The sequence below is a fragment of the Rhinolophus sinicus genome, linkage group LG14 (genome assembly GCF_036562045.2).
Source record: "Rhinolophus sinicus isolate RSC01 linkage group LG14, ASM3656204v1, whole genome shotgun sequence".
NCBI classification, from domain to species: domain Eukaryota; kingdom Metazoa; phylum Chordata; class Mammalia; order Chiroptera; family Rhinolophidae; genus Rhinolophus; species Rhinolophus sinicus.
In genome coordinates, this window is record NC_133763.1 from 35,796,565 (window position 1) to 35,815,755 (window position 19,191).

A 19,191-nucleotide genomic window follows, 5' to 3' on the forward strand; every position below is an offset into this window, starting at 1 on the left:
AATCTATTTTATTTTCTGGTCCTAGATAATTTATTTGTGCAAAAATTTATTCAATTGCATTTTTAAAGACAATTGAACCACTGCTATTATAATTATATTGCCATGTGAGGTATTTTCACTCATCCAGAGGAGTATTAAGGTATTTAAAAATATGTTAAACTACAAACTAATTGTTTTTAGGTTCCCTCTCACTTATTCCTAACATCTTATTTTTCTACAGCTGTTTTGTGGCAGGGAAGAATTTGCAGGGAACCCATCAATATATTTATTTTGTAACATTTCAGAACTAGAAGTTTGTTTTAATGACATTAAATTTAATTTAAAAATCTCTCATTTTTTTAAAAAGAATCTAACTTTGGTCTTAAGTATCGCTGCCCCTCTCCTTTCCAGCCATTCTAAATGAAAGCAAGGTGGGGGTGGTGCTTTAAATGTTTTTGATAGAACTGTATCTTTAAAGGGCCAATGATCCTACTGTTACTGTTTTTCTTTAAGAAGCAACTTGAATTTTTGACATTAAGTGCACATTTTTAGAAGAGACTATGAGCTAGAATTTTAACTAAATAGATGAGATATAAATTAATATTAACTTTAAAGACTATCCGAAACTATTTTAGATATAATTTTAACCAATATATGGTTTATTATGGAAATATTCAATGTGATTTAATAATAACTGTTTCCTTGAAGTAAATTTTTTTTTTCCATTTTATTTCTTGAACCATTGAAAGCAAGCTCCTTTCTTAACAGGTTCAGAAGTTTATCTAAGGAGAGAACTTATTTGCTGGGGAGACAGTGTTAAATTACGCTATGGGAATAAACCAGAGGACTGTCCTTATCTCTGGGCACACATGAAAAAATACACTGAAATAACTGCAACTTATTTCCAGGGAGTACGTCTTGATAACTGCCACTCAACACCTCTTCATGTAGCTGAGGTACAGAAAAACAATTCATCTACATTGGGGAAAGAAATTCAGTGTTCTTGTGTAGCTTTCCTTAAATAGGGTGTGTTTCCTTTTGCTACTTGAACACCAGCATTGATTTGGTGGTCATATTTAAAACTTGTGCATGATTTGCATAATTCTAGCAGGATCTTTGGGTGTAGTTGTAATGAAATACTGGGCTATGAAATATTTGACTTAATATTTTTATTCTTCTTAAAGAAAGTAGATCATATTGTCTTCTTAGTATATATAAACCCTATGTATGTTATCAAAATATTGTTAATATATTTTTTTAAATTCATATTATTAATTGGGACCTAAAAATAACAGTAAGACAAATTAATATTTATATATTATTAAAACGTGATAATTATAATATTATTTTAATATATTTATTTTGTATTTTAATATTAATATAGTAATTTAATAATGTCTATTTTATAGTAATTAGTTTAATGATGAATTTAAATTAATTTTAATATAATTATGTAGTTATATTTATGAAACTATAAATATTAATTTCTTTTATTGTCATTTTTAGGTTGCTTTCAATATGTTAGTAGCCACTGTGAAGTTGAGTAGCTTATTAATTTATAGTGATTATTTAAACACATAGCATACTGAAGCTGGTTTTAGCCTCATTGATTCAATTTTTATTCTTTATAAAAGTATAAGTGTACACATAAAGGTTGTCTATTCCTCTTTGGCCTTTTTACAGTAACTTAAGCAATGGCAACATTATAGCATCATCTTCTACCTAGTATAGCTTTGTAAACACTTAAAATTTTCATCCTGTTTATAAGATTTTCAGTAGCTTCCTAATGACAACATAGTGTTCTTTGGAAATGTGTACTTATCTGAAAAATATCTATTTCTATAATTTTAAACCACTATTATAATATATATGTTTTGAGTTCTCTGATGAAAAATTGATTTAATTTGGAGGCATTAATCAGCATTAGTTAAGGAGGTAGAACATTGTTTAGCTCCAAAAAAATAGCAGAGCTGTTTTTTTATTATTATTGTGCCTTTAGCAAAAAAATTATATACTTGTAAGATTGTTACAAAGTTATGGCAAAACAGAATGTTAAAACTTAATTAAGCTTAATTTTAAGTTAGAAAATCCTGTAGGATCCTACTAGTTAGCTGATAGAATTTCAAGTGTTTTATTAACCTTTGTGCAAACATTATGTTAAAATTTTGGAACCACTTTAATTTCTGATTAAGATTAAGAGTTTATCATCATCTGTATGAAAAACTGGCTTCAGTCCAGTCAGTCAGACCTAATCTTTGTAGTAGATAAATGATTCACCAGTAAGAAATTTATCTGTGATGGCCTAGTCTGCCTGGAAATTGATAGTCTGATTAGAGGTATTAAAAACAAATACGCGTAAAACTGGGGAAAGCCTAGCAGAACAGTAGCAGAGTTCTGGTCTACATTTTTTACTGTGACACTAACATTTTTCTTCTTCCTTTGCTTCCCCCTTGTGTCCCTATTGTCTTTGCAAAATCTAATCTTCCTTTTTAACTGTTTTATTCTTTTTATAATTCTCTTTTTTTGTGTGTATATTATTCTGTTTCACGGGTTTTTTTTTGGTTTTTTTTTACATATGCACAATTTATTTGGAAATTCTTCTGGGGTTTCCAATTTGTCTTGGTACATGATTATTTTCCTATGTCAAATACATGCCTAGTCTTGCCTCCTCTGCTTCCCTCCCATCTTGCTTTCCCTTTCCTGTTACATTTGTGACTGTGCTTTTTGCAGTACATGTTGGATGCTGCTAGGAAATTGCAACCCAATCTATATGTAGTGGCGGAACTGTTCACTGGAAGTGAAGACCTGGACAATATCTTTGTTACTAGACTGGGCATTAGTTCCTTAATAAGAGGTAGGCTTGCTGAAGTGTTTTTCCATCTAAAACTATCTTTTGTTTAAGTGGATTGAAAGGCATTTCATAGCTTTATATACAATGTTTAATAATTTTCAACATAGTTAATGTTCGTTTAAATATTCTACACAAAATTTTCTAATATAACTCTGTTTTTATCAGTAAAATTTTTCACTTTGGGGTAAAATGTCTCGTTTTAAATTGAAAGACCAGTGGGATGAATTGATAATCATGAATAAAACCGTTTTCTTGTTGAAAATATAGAAATCTGTTTTCGTCTCTGACTTGGTTATAGATATAAACTTCAGATTTTTTCCCCCATAGATTTTATGTAGCCAACATCCTAATAAACAACATATGTCCCCTTTCACCTGCATTAGCCATTTTCTCATTTAAGTTATAGAGAAGACTTTTTTGACACTTAAATTGGACATTTGTTTAAATTTTTGAAGCAGTTTTAATTTTGATATTCTGTATTTTTAAAAAGTCAGTCATGATAAATCTAGCCTCTTCTTGAACATTAATAGTGAAGATTAAAATATTCTGTAATGCTTTGCAGAAGCAATGAGTGCATATAATAGTCATGAAGAGGGCAGATTGGTTTACCGATATGGAGGAGAACCTGTTGGGTCCTTTGTTCAGCCCTGTCTGAGGCCTTTGATACCAGCCATTGCACATGCCCTGTTTATGGATATTACCCATGATAATGAGTGTCCTATTGTGGTAAGAATCTAATCTGTTTCTTGTATTTACTTATTTTGCTAAATGTTTTGATATTTAGATTTCTGATATTTAGTGGCAATATTACATACTTCAAAATAGTGTCTTAGATTTATAAGTGATTGTGGTATCTAGTTTTTAGAATGCTTTATTTGTTTTAAAGCAAATTTGTGTATCTTATAGAATGTATTTATGTAATTATCCTTCTATTTCATTATGCTATAGGTTGGCACTTTGGAAAGAAAATAAACTTGCGGGTTTTGTTTTTGTTTTTATTATTGTTTTCCAGCATAGATCAGTATATGATGCTCTCCCAAGTTCCACGATTGTTTCTATGGCGTGTTGTGCTAGTGGAAGTACTAAAGGCTACGATGAATTAGTGCCTCATCAGGTTTGTTTACATGTGTTGTTGTTTAAAAAGCACATGACCAACAACTTTGAGCATTTCTACCAGAAGTTTTTATTGTCATGAAAATGTATACATCGCTGTTTTAACTTTGCTCAGATTTCAGTGGTTTCTGAAGAACGGTTTTACACTAAGTGGAATCCTGGAGCATCCCCATCAGATACAGGTGATGTTAATTTTCAAAGTGGAATTATTGCAGCCAGGCGTGCTATCAATAAACTTCATCAAGAACTTGGGGCCAAAGGTTTTATTCAGGCAAGAAACTAAATTTTTTAAGTTTCTTTCTTAAAGTTAAATTTCAGAGTAAGCCTTTCCAGTTTGAGCACGAACGTGCTTTCTCTTTCTGTTTCTCAGGTGTATGTGGATCAGGTTGATGAAGACATAGTGGCAATAACAAGACACTCACCTAGTAGCCATCAGTCTGTCGTGGCTGTGTCTAGAACTGCTTTCAGAAATCCCAAAACTTCATTTTACAGCAAGGAAGTCCCTCAGATGTGCATCCCTGGTAATGCAATCTAAACACTTTATTGTGATTATATTACCATGTTTCCCCGAAAATAAGACCTAGCCAGACAACCAGCTCTAATGCGTCTTTCGGAGCAAAAATTAATATAAGACCCGGTGTTATATTGTATTATTATATTAGATTAGATTATATCATATTATATAAGACCCGGTCTCTTAATTTTTGCTCCAAAAGATGCATTAGAGCTGATCGTCTGACTAGGTTTTATTTTGGGGGAAACACAGTATATTGTTACATTAAGTCACACTGTTATAGTAAATTGTTATATATCATATATATTATAACACAGTGTAAGTGTGGATGTAGTTGAGAAAAAGAATTAGGAATTTTTGGTAACATATTTTTACCACTACAAGGAATAAAACCTGGACAGAAATAGTCTCAAATGTTAACAATTTTTGAGTTGTGAAATAGTTTACATATGTACATCCATGTGTTTGCATCTGTGTATATTTGTATGTATATGCACATACATACACACATATATAAACCAAAAGTAATGCTACATATATAAACCAAAATGAAAATAGTTTTATATTGAAGGCTTGTCATAATCCATCCTCATCTACCTCCCTATCCCTATATCACACCACTATTTCAGCCAAATAGATATTTTGATTGCTCCCCAAGTAGTCTTACTTCCACCTATAACTGAACTTTTTACATCTTTGAAGGACTAAAGTTTCACCTCCTTTGAGAAGCCTTATTTAAATACTCAGTAATCTCTCTCTCCTCTGAACATATAGTACTTACAGTCTCTCTATATCATTCATTTTCACTTAATTATAAAATACATCCCTGAAGTTTGCCTTTATTATTGCTTGATATTTTTCTAGATGTATTTTATTTCTTAACTATTATATGATATAGCATAACATGCTTCTCTGCATACAACATCTGTCCAAGTCTGTTGATGGAGTGAAAATTCTCATAAAAATCATATACATATTGGTTGCTAGTTGATAAAAATACATAACTGCGATTTTTAAAAATTATCAACTTGAATAGTTTTAGGGATAACAGTTCTTTTTTTTAATTCACAAACTTAGGACACATAATATGAGATATAGATAATGTATTACAGAATTGTACACCTGAAATCTATGTAACTTTACTAACAATTGTCACCCCAATAAACTTTAAAGAAGAAGAAAAAATTCACAAATTTATATTCAGTGATCTTATCTGATTGTTGCTAATACATATATATAGTTTTACATGGCTGCAATCAGGGTGTACGGTATTATCTCAGGTTTTCTTTTGGTCAGTGATCATTCTTAAACCATTTCCATTTTGTCAGTCCACAAAATTGTGATTTTCATTATGTCAAATGTTTTGTATTTTATTATTTTAGTATTCCATTTTTAATATTTTTCAATGTTTAGCAGTGTTCTTATTTAAGTTTTGAATATACACTAAGAATAATATTTTTCTTTCAAACAATTTTCTTAGTGTATATTTCCAGAAGTAGAATTTCTGTGTCAAAAGTAATGCTACTTATTGTCAGATTAATGGCTTAAAGCTTAAAATATTTAAACAATAAAGTTTTATATGTCCTTGACCCAGCAGTTCCACTCCTACATATATATCTGATAAACTCATACATTTCCATTAGAAGACAGGCACAAGAATATTCATTTTAGCCCTATTTATAATAGAGAAAAATTAATGTCAGTGTTAAAAGAATGAATGCATTTTGATGTATTCATATAGTATAATACTATTTGTCATTTGTCATTTAAAATAAATGAGCTAGAACTAATGTAGCAATGTGAATGAATCTAAAAAATACAGTGTTATCCAATAGAAAACAAGTTGCAGAAATTATGTGTGTGTGTGTGTGTGTGTGTGTGTGTGTGTGTATGTGAAGAAATATATATATAATTTGAATCCACTTTAATAGAACTTGAAAATATGAAAATAATATATGTTGTTTAGGAAAACACATATGTCATAAAAATGCACAGGATCAATGAACATCAAACTGCAGGTAGTGGTAACCTCTGAAGGGTAAGAAAGGGTACACAGACGCTTCAGTTGTATTTGTCATGTTTTCTTAAGCTAAGTGGTAGGACTGGGGTTTTTTTCCTAATTTATTATTAGTAATTATTATCAAGCAATACTTGATAAGATCTCTTTTCAAATAAAGCTTTCCTAATTTGTAATTTTAAAAACAAAAGCATTGTGTGAAAAATGCATCTTAGGTAGAATCACCTACTTTCAGACTGTTTTGCATTTTTAAAAAATTAACTGACATTTCATATTCAACTTTAAGTTAAATTATTTAAAACACCTTTAGCAATTCCTAATTTCAGACTGTTTAATATGAAATTTTGTTAAAATTTTATATATTCTTAGGCAAAATTGAAGAAGTAGTTCTTGAAGCTAGAACTGTTGAAAGAAATACAAAACCTTATAAGAAAGATGAGAATTCAATCAATGGAATGCCAAATATCACAGTAGAAATTAGAGAACATATTCAGGTATTTGGTACTCTCATCTTATTGCTGTGTTTAACATTTTAAGGACATTAAAATTATTTGTTGAATGGTTTTTATATAACTTTTTTCAAGCTTAATGAAAGTAAAATTGTTAAACAAGCTGGAATTGCCACAAAAGGACCCAATGAATATATTCAAGAAATAGAATTTGAAAACTTGTCTCCAGGAAGTGTTATTGTATTCAGGTATGTTAGAGTTCAAACTGTTGACTTTGCTTATATTTCAAACAGTTTACCTATCCTGTTAATTTTGAATAAATTACTCCTAAAAATTAACAATTTTTAAATTAATGTTTTCAGAGTTAGTCTTGATCCACATGCACAAGTTGCTGTTGGAATTCTTCGAAATCATCTAACACAGTTCAGTCCTCACTTTAAATCTGGGAGCCTTGTTGTTGACAACTCAGATCCTATATTAAAAATTCCTTTTGCTTCGTAAGTATGCCATTTATTATGGAGATTTGCCACTTTAATAACTGATGAGTTATCACCAGCCTGATATGAGTAAGCAGTTTTAAGGGTCCCTGTATCCTTGCTACTCAAAGGGTGGTCCAAGCAGTATCAGCATCACCAGTTGTTACCATTCTGCCCTAGTACTTTATCATTTGTGTGTGTACTTGCATGCATGCTCTTTCACACTCAAGCATTTTTTAGATATAGCTATTGATGCAGATATGGATACATGCATATACACACATACACACATGCCTGTCTATACACACACACACAATTTTTCTGAACTATTTGAGAGTAACATGTTTCCCCGAAAATAAGACCTAACCGGAAAATAAGCCCTAGCATGATTTTTCAGAATGACATCCATCCCCTGAACATAGCCCTAATGAGTCTTTTGGACCAAAAATTAATATAAGACCCGGTCTTATTTTTGGGGAAACACTGTAAGATGCATACATCATACTCCTTACCACATTATTTTTAAAAATGCCAGCCTATTATTCTGTTATATGACTATACCATAATTTATTTAATCAGTCTCCATTTTTGGACATCTAGATTGCTTCCAATTATTTCCCATTATGTATGTGTTTGTATGTTTACTTTTGTATAAATCCTGTTATTCCCTTACTAACTATTCTCTTACTGGGTGGTACCACATACAATGGGTTTTGAAATTTAGAGTTGGGTTTGACTCCAACTTCACCACTATTAATATGATCTTGGACAGATATTTAGATTTACTTTATCTCAGTTTCTCCATCTGGAAAATGGGGCTTATAATAGTACTTACCTCTTAAATTTTTTAATGCAAATTAAACACTTAACACAATGCATGGCATATAATAAAGTGCTCAATATATGTTTGTTATCACTAGTAATAAGATAAATTTCCAGAAATGGAATTTCTGAGTTAGACTGTAGCCACATATTTGAGGCTTTTCATACTGCGAAATCCCCTCCAGAAAGAGTCATTAATACTTTCAGTTTTGTGTAAGAGTGTCCATTACTCCACATCCTTACCAATACTGGGTATATATTGTTATAATATAGTGTTTAAGAGCATAGAGTATAGAACCAGACTGCCTGGATTTGAATCAAATTTCAGACTCCTATTAACCATAAGAAGTGAGACCTTAGGCAAGTTACCTGATAGATACCATTAGAGTGCCTCTCTTAAAAAGTTATGAAGATTACTTATATAAAACACAACAGTTTTTGACACATAGTAAGTGATTGGTAAATGTTAGCTGTTACTAATCAAATTGGTTAGTATAAAATACTTTAAAATGACATCTTATTTTAATTTATTTTAAGCATTACTTAAGTTAAATTTTTTGTTCATTGCCCCGCCTTTTTCTATTGTGCTCAACTGTCTTTGTTGTTTTATAATAACTTCTATCATTAAGAATATTAACTCTCAATTCAAACTACTCTTAGCAGAGTAGTTGCATTCTAAAAAAATCTGTGATGAAACAGTTTTGTGTTTCTGTGGAATGCTTGTAAAATGCATATTCTTCCTCAGGCCTACTCAGATTATCTTGGGGCAAGGCCAAGAAATTGCATTTTTAATAAACTCTGCAGGTAATTCTTAATGCAAGAAGTTCATTGGCTGCATGTTGAAAATATTGACCTAAAATGGAGTTGGTACTGAGGCTGCTGATTGATTTGACTCAGACTTGACTTACAAACTCCAGAGGAAGAAAGAGTCCATCCCAGCTCTGGGGACAGGCTGACAGAGACAGTGGGAACAAAGCACAGCTAACAGTGATTTTTTTCATTTGAGACAGAACTAAAAGAGAAATAAGGAAGTATAGTCAGGAGGATATGTGTCCACATAAAATTTAAGAGGATTTGTTGTATTCAGTTATGTAAAACGAAATTACCAGAGCAAATAGGAACACAAGAAAATGGCGTTTCAGTTGTATTCAGCTGTGGTCAGTATACAATCTTACTGCTAACTGAACACAGGGAAATCAAGGCCATGATAGTTAGACACTTCCTTCTGACCATTATCAAGAAGCATTTTTATCTGAGAAAATCCTGATTTCTTGAAAGGCAATGCAACCTTAGGAGAGAAACACAAAATACTGCAGGATTTCTAAGGTGGTTAACATGACTTGGTCATGGTCCCTTTATTTTGAGTTTAAGATAATTAGCATAAAAATCTTCTTGATGTCCCACATAGGAGAATATAAAGGACATTTGAAAAAACTAAGCCCAAACTAGAAAGATTAAAAATAAATTTGAGATAAAGGATATAGCAGCCAAAAGATTTTCTAGAGTACTTCTAATTAATCAAATTTGGCACTTGATTATTTCCTTGGTTAGAAAGAAATGTTACTTCTAATTGGATTTTTTAACATGTTTTATCCTTTAATTATTATTTATAATGTATATTGTTTATATGTAAATTACAATGAGTTCCTAAAACATATTAATACATTGCTAAGAGATTTTATGGTTATGATTCAGATTTTCTTCTTTATTTTTATTGACAGCAAGTGAAATTTCACTATATTTAACCAATTTTCTTTATTTTTTTGCATCTTAGTATTGCCTCTAAATTAACTTTGGCTGAGCTAAATCAGGTTCTCTACCGATGTGAATCAGAAGAACAAGAAGATGGTGGGGGATGTTATAACATACCAAACTGGTCATCTCTTAAATATGCAGGTCTTCAAGGTAAGCAAGTATAAAGAGAGTTGAACTTTTGGTTTTATAGTCACGTGGTGTCTTCTTGATAGAAATAAGAGTATAAGTATGTGCTTAGAGTTGGACAGCTTGGGTTCAGATTATGGCTCTGCCACCTCCTCATTTACTTACCGCTGGCAAATAACTTATCTGTGCCCCAATTTCTACCTCTATAAAATGTGAATAATATTGCCTAATACATAGCCTTTGTTGAGGATTAAATGAGATAACTCATTTGGGCCCCAAATGGGACTAGATTATAAGTGTAATACATTCATCTTCCTTTTTCATCTAACTTCAAATATTTTTTCATATTTGTTTTATCCTACAAAGACAACTTACAGTAATATATTATGCAGTTAGAGTAGTTGTAAGATGGGGCATAGGAACTAAATATTTATCAGCTTTATCCATCTGGTTGATAATATTTTCTTAGGTTTTTATCTAGGAAACTGATTTATCACACATGTATTCCGGGTTCATAATAGTTTTCCCACGTATCATGCTTCCTTTTCAACTCCTTCTTACTTCTTTATCCATTTAACCTATCTTTAAAGGCCAATTCAAGCCTTACATCTTCCACAAAGCCTTCCTTAACTATTGATTTTCACAGTAATTTCTTTGACCTCTGGGCACCTATTGCATTTATCTACTGTACCTCTTACTTGGCACTTGGAATATATTGCCTTATTTTAGTAATTAGTGCGTGTTTTTTGGGAATCTTTATTACTGTGGGTAAGAAATAGGCTTTAGAACCAGACTCTCTGAGTTACACTGACTAACTATATAACCAAGGAATAAACTCTCCATGGCTCAGTTTTCTCATCCGTAAAATGGAGACGGCAGTAGTATCTACCACTGGTGTACTGTTAGGATTAGATGAGTTAATACATGTAACATACTTAGACAGTCTTAGTTCATAGTAAGTGCTTGGTAATTGTTAGCTTTAAAACTCCACTAAGTAGATTGTACCTTAAGAAAGAAGAAGGTTTGCCTTTTGGAAGGTTGTTATTTTTCGGCTTTTATATCTTCTACGAAACCAAGCACATAAGAAGCTCTCAGTAGATTTTTTTGAGACTTTTTGTATTTATAACATTTTATATTTTTCTAAAACTTTCTCATTTTCAACACAAAATGTTCTGTGCTATGAGTAATAAAGAAATGTATATGTTACCAGTCTTAAACAGATACCTGCTCCATTTTCACTCTGAGCTGTTGAACTTCTTCTACTTGACTGCAAATACTATATTTTTGTGATTTTCGTTTTGGCCTTTGTCTTTCTTAAAGTTTAGTCTAAATCTTCATTAGCTTTCTTTTCCTTCTCATAAGATGATTTTTCTCATCCTTTCTAAATACAATTGCACTTAACTGATTTATTTTTTACTTTATACCAATCCCTTTTCCCTCTGACAGTTTAATATTTCCAGCAGGCTGTTAATAGGAACTTCAGATTGAATCAGACTTACTCACTTCATTGACCTTTCTCTCCCCTAAACAAATTCCCTTCTCTACTTCCCTACTTCTTGTAATAATACATATTCAGACATGTTGAAATCAGGAATCCATTTTTGGAACTGCCCCTTTTATCTTCAATATTTAATCAGTAATTATAATCTATGGATTTTTTTTCTGTATTCTCTTTAGTATACCGTATCTTTTTTATGTCCACAATTATCACTCTATTCTAAGACTAAGTGTCTACAAAACCAACGAACCAGTTTTCTAACCTCTTGTTTCTTCTTCCACAAATCAGTCCATCCCGTTGGTCATTATCAAATCTCTTTTCTAAAACACTGCTCCATCATGTCATTCTATTATTCCACAGTGGAACTAACATTTACTGAGCAATATTTACCTTCCCTGAAAATGTTAGAGGATATGTAGAACATTATTTTATATTATCTTGTTATGGCTTAAGCTTTGTTTCCCAAAGAAAGTTATAGCCCCTTGAGAAATAGAACTATATTTCAATTTTATGTATTTATTTTTTAATTTTTTAAAACATGCTACAGGGCCAGCCCAGTGGCTCAGGCGGTTGGAGCTTCGTGCTCCTAACGCCGAAGGCTGCCGGTTCAATTCCCACAGGGACCAGTGCCAGATGGCTCAGTTGGTTGGAGCGCAGGCTCTCAACCACAAGGTTGCCAGTTCGACTCCTGCAAGGGATGTTGGGCTGTGCCCCCTGCAACTAACAATGGCAGCTGGACCTGGAGCTGAGCTGCGCCCTCCACAACTAAGATTGAAAGGACAACAACTTGACTTGCAGAAGTCCTGGAAGTACTCACTGTTCCCCAATAAAGTACTGTAAAAACAAAAAAACCAAAAAAAAGAAACGTGTTACATACACAAATTAATTATTAGGTTGGTGCAAAAGTAATTGCAATTTAAAAGGTTAAAAATAATTGCAGAAACCGCAATTACTTTTGCGCCAACCTAATAAATCCTAAATAAATTTAGTCGAAATGAATTCGTGGAGCCAATATAATTTTTTAAGGTGGACATTATACTATATTGAGTAATGAAAGAAGTACTGTTGTTTTTTTCGTTGAAATCACAGAATCTGCTATGTATGCATAGGAATTTTAATGCTACTAATTGAATATTACTTAAAGATATGTCTGTATACCTCACTTCAATACTTTATTTAGTTCCAGGTACCTCTTGTTACATTTCAAAAAATTTTTCAAACCAAGTTTTATTCTTATTATCACCATAGTTGCTTTTGCTCTCTCTGAAACCAGTTCTATGATTTCCTTAAATCTTGCCCAAATATTAATGAAACTATCACTTTTCAACATGAAAAAACATAGGCTTATCAATTTTCTTCCCCCAGATACCTTAGGGCAGAGAAACCATACCAGTTGTCTTTGAATAGTATTACATTAAAATCTAAAAGAACAAGACCAGTCTCAGAAGATGGAAATCTTGGAAAGCTCTGCAAAGCTCTTGTGACAGTAGTCCCCTTCAGTAAGTCATTGTATCTTGGTTCAAGCCAGTGTTGCCCACACTTCTCTCCAACCAGATGAAGTGCGACTGTGGACCATGCAGCCCTGTATCTACCTCTGTGTGTTCACCCCAAATCATTAGACACTAACAGCAGCCCAGGCAATGGGAACAAATTGCCTCTACCAATAATATAGCATATTTCTATGAATTTTTCAGGATTAATGTCCGTATTGGCAGAAATAAGACCAAAGAATGACTTGGGGCATCCCTTTTGTGATAACTTGAGATCTGGTGATTGGATGATTGACTATGTCAGTAGCCGGCTTATTTCACGATCAGGAGCTATTGCTGAAGTAAGTAAAGCTATATTGTAGTTTGAGAAAACAAGGGCACAAGAACTATTATTACCACGTTATATTTACATTGTTTTCTAACCTGAAACATTTTCCTTTCTTCTTCATCATCTTTCAGTTCTAATAAATGGATATCTAGTTGATAGATGACGAGTTAGTAGAGTTGCATGTTTGGGTTTACCTCTTAAAATATACCTAGCCTGTAAACACACCAAATTAACTTTTTAAATTATTTTTGTAATAGGTTGGTAAATGGTTGCAGGCTATGTTCTTCTACTTGAAGCAGATCCCACGTTACCTTATCCCATGTTACTTTGATGCTATATTAATTGGTGCATACACCACTCTTCTGGATACAGCATGGAAGCAGATGTCAAGGTATATTGAACAAAGCTTGAGTGAATAAGCATGCTTGTGTAGAAACCACATACAGACTAGTTTATACATGGTCTTAAAAGACCAAAACATGAACAATTGTCATACTCATACAGCTGTAAACATTTATAAGTGCATAGTAAGTTTATTAGCATCCTTTAATCTGGAAAATACAAAAACTTAGATATTAAAATCTATTTATAAAGCAAAAAAAATGTTGGGAATATTTAATTGTTTTTTATTGTTTCTATTTATTCATTGACTTGTTAAGTTAATGGATACAATTCTTACAATATACATACACAATTCTTTTTCCAGTTTTTCATTAAGAGAAAAATATTCTGCTACTATTATGAGTGAAATTTGCCTTTAATTAATGAATTTCCTTAAAATGAAACCACAGATCAGAATGTATCAGTGAAGAGCCACCATATTGATTTGGACATAATTTCAGAATGAACAAAACTTCACCCCTACCATTTGTTTCACAACAGGTCTCAGACTTACAACTAGCTAGAATATTGGGTGAAATGAAAGCAGTTTTGAAGTATAATCAAATTGAAAATATTTTTTAACTGATATTACCATTGTTACACATTTGTGTAAAAAGATTATTTGAAGGAAAGAAATCAAGTAAAATAATACTGCTAAAAATTTTTGAATCAATGAGTATAAAATTTCAGTTATGCAAGATGAGTAACTTTTAGAGATCTGTACAACATTGTGTCTATAAATAACAATATTGTATCATACATTTAATCTGTTAAGAGTGTTGATCTCAAGTGTTCCTGTTCCAATAATGTTTTTAAAATAAATAAATAATAAAAAAATTTTGTGTGTTTGCCAATAATATTTTAACTCACTTTATTACAGCTTTGTTCAGAATGGTTCCACCTTTGTGAAACACCTTTCACTGGGTTCAGTACAAATGTGTGGTGTAGGAAAATTCTCTTCTCTCCCACTTCTTTCACCTTCACTTACGGATATACCATACAGGCTAAACGAGATCACAAAAGAAAAGGAGCAATGTTGTGTGTCTCTAGCTGCAGGTAAGAAATTACGAACCAGGTGAAAATGTGTAAGTCAATATAATAACCATGTTTACTATTTAATTATTACTGTGCAACAGGCATTTATTTATGTGCATTTTTTTATTGTGGTTGATTAACACTTCTTTGCTTTTCTATTTTTTTCAACTCTTGCCATTTTGTATTTTTTTAATCAGATTTGTTTTACTACCCTTTTCCCATTATACTTCTTTCCCAATTTTTAAAAATTAGCACAACCTTGTAATTACCAAGAGATCATGTAAAGGTCTTTTATAAGTTACAAAACACAAAACGTGTTAAATAATTTTTATTATATGTCTAATTGCAATCTGATGCTTTCAGCTGTATTTATTGGCATTCTTTCCTGCAAGTAGTAGTAAAACCTGAATCAAGTAATTAATTTAAGTGAAATAGGCTAAAAGACAGGCTTTTGTTTTCTTTTTAATGAATTTCAAGCTATTTCTAGAGAGCCTTAATATTTGATGTCATTGAAGTTTAGAACTTTCCAACCTAAACTGAAAAATACCAAATTGCAGGATGAAAGTAACAGTATTGTCTATGTGATGTCTTCTGTTTCCCCTTAAATTTACATGTGCTCCAAAAGACTTAGTGAGACCTAATGACTCAAAAAAAATTAACTTTTCGTTTAGAATGATCATATGAACCCTCTGAATGTTTTAATTATATAATTGTTTTAGATTTTTCACTCAACTATTTGCTCTCCTTCTGGAATTATCTTTTCCCTTAGGAATCCATGCAGATGCTCATAAAACTGAACTTGACCATTGTGGGAAACAAAATTAATATGCAGAATTTGGTTTCAAAGCCTATTATGTAAAATAGTAACCTCAACATTTTAATTACATATACTGCTGTTGTTAAGCACTCCCAAAATAGATATACTGATATCATAAATGACGTATTGATATGTTATGATACCTGATATACTTATCAGGTATAGTATAAAACAAAAATAGAAACTAAAAAAGATAAGGCAATGAATATAAATAAAAGTTCTAACATGTGCATCTAGAATCCCAAGGAAGTGTTTTTATATACTCCATGCTAACAAAATGTAGGACTATACTAAAATTTGCAGATAGGTTTTTAGGGTTGGTTCATTTTAAAATGAATACCAAGACAGTAATGCCTTCCTTTGGTGACTGCAAAAAAAAATGTTTTATAATAATTTTACAAGGTAGAAATCACTCAGAAGGTGTGTGATCTGTGAGTTTGACTCTTAGAGGTCAAAAAGTTAATACAGGGGCGGCCAGTTGGCTCAGTTGGTTAGAGCGCAGTGCTCATAACACCAAGGCAGCCGGTTCGATTCCCACAAGAGCCAGTGAGCTGCGCCCTCTACAACTAGACTGAAAACAGCGACTTGACTTGGAGCTGATGGGTCCTGGAAAAACACACTGTTCCCCAGTAAAATTAAAAAAAAAAAAAGTTAATACGAACATTTCTACATATCAGTGCTACAGATTTTAATAAAGATAAACTGCCAGTATTTTAGGACATACCAACTAAAATTCACCATTGAATCTATCCATACTCATATTTCATACAAGGTGTTAAATGAGTTAAAGTACGAGGAAGTCTGTGTGGCATAGAGCGCTGTATATGCATATATGTTAGCTGTTGTCATCATCATCAAAATTATCATCAGCCATAGACAAGCCATATGTATCAACCATGTGTAAATACACAAAGTGTTTAGGGAAATGTTATACCATTATCTTGGAGACAATATAGAAGAAATGTCTAATGTTATCGTTAGTTCTGATCTTTCTTTTTTTATATATAACATTTTTTTTATTAGTTTCAGGTGCACAAAACAATGTAATAGTTAGACATTTATCATTTATGTCCCTCACACAGTGAGAACCCTCCTCCCCCCATAGTTCTGATCTTTCTTAACAGAAGAAAATAACGTCTAATCTTCACAAAGGTAAAGACCCAACAAGCAGAAACTTACATTGTGAAGTACATTTAGGAATTGCCAGAATTGTCTATCTTAGTCAGATTCTTTCACCTCTCAATTTACCTTTTATAATTAGCCTATTACTTCATTCAGTAAATTTTTATAATAATATATTATGTACTAGTTATAATTTTCAGTGATAAATATATTTTGGTAAACAAGGCAGAGAAGGTTTCTATTATTATGGTTCTTATTTTCTACTGGGGAGAGAGAGTCATTCCTTCAACAAACCAGAAAACAAACAAGATCCTGTCAGATGGTGTTAACTGCTTAGAAGATACTTATGAATGAATGCTCTGTTCATTTTATTTATGTTCTGTTTTTCCTTCCTGAAATATTTGTTATGTTTATGCTTTAGCATAGTTCTTTTTTTTGAGTGAAATCTAATTTCCTTTGCTTTCCTAGTGATTATTGTTTTTAGTACAAGTACAGATAACAGTTGTATTTTTTACATGTTTTGTAAGAAACTAAATTCAATAGAAAAGTAAACTTTAAGATTTTATCCATTCATCACCCCATTTTATCTCATGCATACAAGCTGCAATTACCTAGAATGTTCAAGTTATTTGGTACCTAAAATCCTTCTTTTCATTGATAAAAACTGTTTCCTGCTAACAAAGCATAACACTTTTAAGTTGTTTTGAGTTAATGGGAAAGTTAGTAATAAAGTTTGACTCCAGAGTGATAGATGACTAAACATATTTAATATGTATCATTAAGCTAATCATTTCATATTTAGATTAATTTTTTGCCTTTCAACTGCAGGTAGCATCTTTTCACATATATCAATAATATCACACTAAGTGTTTGTTTATGTGTTAACTATTTGATGTGTGACTTTAATTTATTAAAAGAAAGTTTTTCTGTGTTTAAAGACTCACGCATTCAAATCAATTCAGATAAGGTTCCCTCTCTAGCCCTGGTTCCGAATCTCTTTTGGGTCCGTACATTCCTTTAAGAATTTGATAAGTAGATGGAGCCTCCATCACACAAAAGTTTACATAAGTGTAGACATAGATTTTGCAGATAATTTTAGATGGTTTGCAGACTATAGCTCATCCTGGTCTCCAGGTTTCGAGTGACTAGTCTATAGTAGTGGAGTTCATACGCTAATGTGTATTAAGATTAACATATTACTTTCTTGTGTTTCCTGTTAGGCTTACCTCATTTTTCCTCTGGTATTTTCCGCTGCTGGGGAAGGGACACTTTTATTGCGCTTAGAGGTCTGCTCCTGATTACTGGACGCTATTTAGAAGCCAGGTAGGAGAGCTCTAAAAGGTTCAATGCAAGTTTATATTTGAATGTTTTTCATGTGCTCTTCAAACTTATCCATCTATTCTCAACATTTGAGAGGTACGTTTTCCAGAGGTGTTTATTTTATTTATTTTTTTGCTTGTTCATTTAATAGGATCATAGAATTTCAAAGGAGTGATAGTCTTTGAAGTTACTAGGTTCAAGTTCCTCATGTTACAGGTCAGGTTATTTTCAGCATTAGCTAATTTATTTCACTAAAGCTGAAAAATGTATAATCATGTTACTATCATCACTCACTAAAGAGTAAAATTTCTATGCCTGAATTAAGTATAAGAACTCAGATGACCTTTCAGGTAGAATTTGAAAGTCTACCATTTTTTGTCCTTCTGTAGTGAATGAAGACATTGCTGGCTCTTTGAGTCCTGTAGAAAGAACTGTAACATCAGGTTTTCCTCTATCTGCTGTCAGGCCTTATAGCCTCCAGTTTTATGTTTTCTAGAAAATGGTATTTTCTTGTGTCACAAAAATGTGAATGAATTTATCAGGGGTAGAAAAGAAAAGCTCCACAGCAGTTCACACCAACAGTTACCATCATCTGAGCGCTTGTTAGAAAAAAGTGCATATTCGTGGTCCCTATGTTGGACCTCCTGAATCCAAACCTGGGTGTGGAGAGAGCAGGTTTGGCAGGTGGAAGACGGATTTCGCAAGGGCTCCAAGAGACTGTCAACAGCTCATGGCTAAGTTTTACCACACTGCTCTACAGGTTAAAATTTAGCAAAAAAAATCATTTATAGGATACCTTGTTTCAATGTCATCAGAAAAATAACTGAAGTTTGCCTCTTGAAATAATAAGTTTTATTTTTGGTCCTTTTAAATTTGAAAATTTCTAAGTGGGCATCTGAAATGTATTATATTCTTCCTGCTGACCTGCTATAATAAGACCTTTTCTTACTGAATTATATATGGGGCGTTAGAAATTTGGGAGGTTTTTTGCTTCTTCCCCAAATGCCCCCAAATGATTGTGACTAAGTAGGAAATGGATTCAGGCTTCAGCAGAGTGTAGTGGTTATAAATTGGGGTCTGGGCCAGACTGCCAAACAA

General features: G+C 32.2%; 1 protein-coding gene across 3 annotated transcripts in view; it reads left to right on the forward strand.

Annotated features, from left to right (window-relative positions):
- The window catches only part of AGL (amylo-alpha-1,6-glucosidase and 4-alpha-glucanotransferase), a 70,335-nt gene that overhangs the window by 31,241 nt on the left and 19,903 nt on the right, over positions 1-19,191 (forward strand). For all 3 annotated transcript variants that reach the window (XM_019747026.2, XM_019747024.2, XM_019747025.2), the window contains exons 12-25: positions 748-935; positions 2,710-2,833; positions 3,393-3,556; positions 3,843-3,944; positions 4,059-4,214; positions 4,314-4,464; positions 6,844-6,968; positions 7,059-7,171; positions 7,286-7,420; positions 9,996-10,126; positions 13,295-13,431; positions 13,676-13,809; positions 14,680-14,855; positions 17,994-18,096. In XM_019747026.2, the coding sequence (XP_019602585.2) occupies positions 748-935; positions 2,710-2,833; positions 3,393-3,556; positions 3,843-3,944; positions 4,059-4,214; positions 4,314-4,464; positions 6,844-6,968; positions 7,059-7,171; positions 7,286-7,420; positions 9,996-10,126; positions 13,295-13,431; positions 13,676-13,809; positions 14,680-14,855; positions 17,994-18,096 (1,939 nt within the window). The remainder of the gene's footprint in view (positions 1-747; positions 936-2,709; positions 2,834-3,392; positions 3,557-3,842; positions 3,945-4,058; positions 4,215-4,313; positions 4,465-6,843; positions 6,969-7,058; positions 7,172-7,285; positions 7,421-9,995; positions 10,127-13,294; positions 13,432-13,675; positions 13,810-14,679; positions 14,856-17,993; positions 18,097-19,191) is intronic.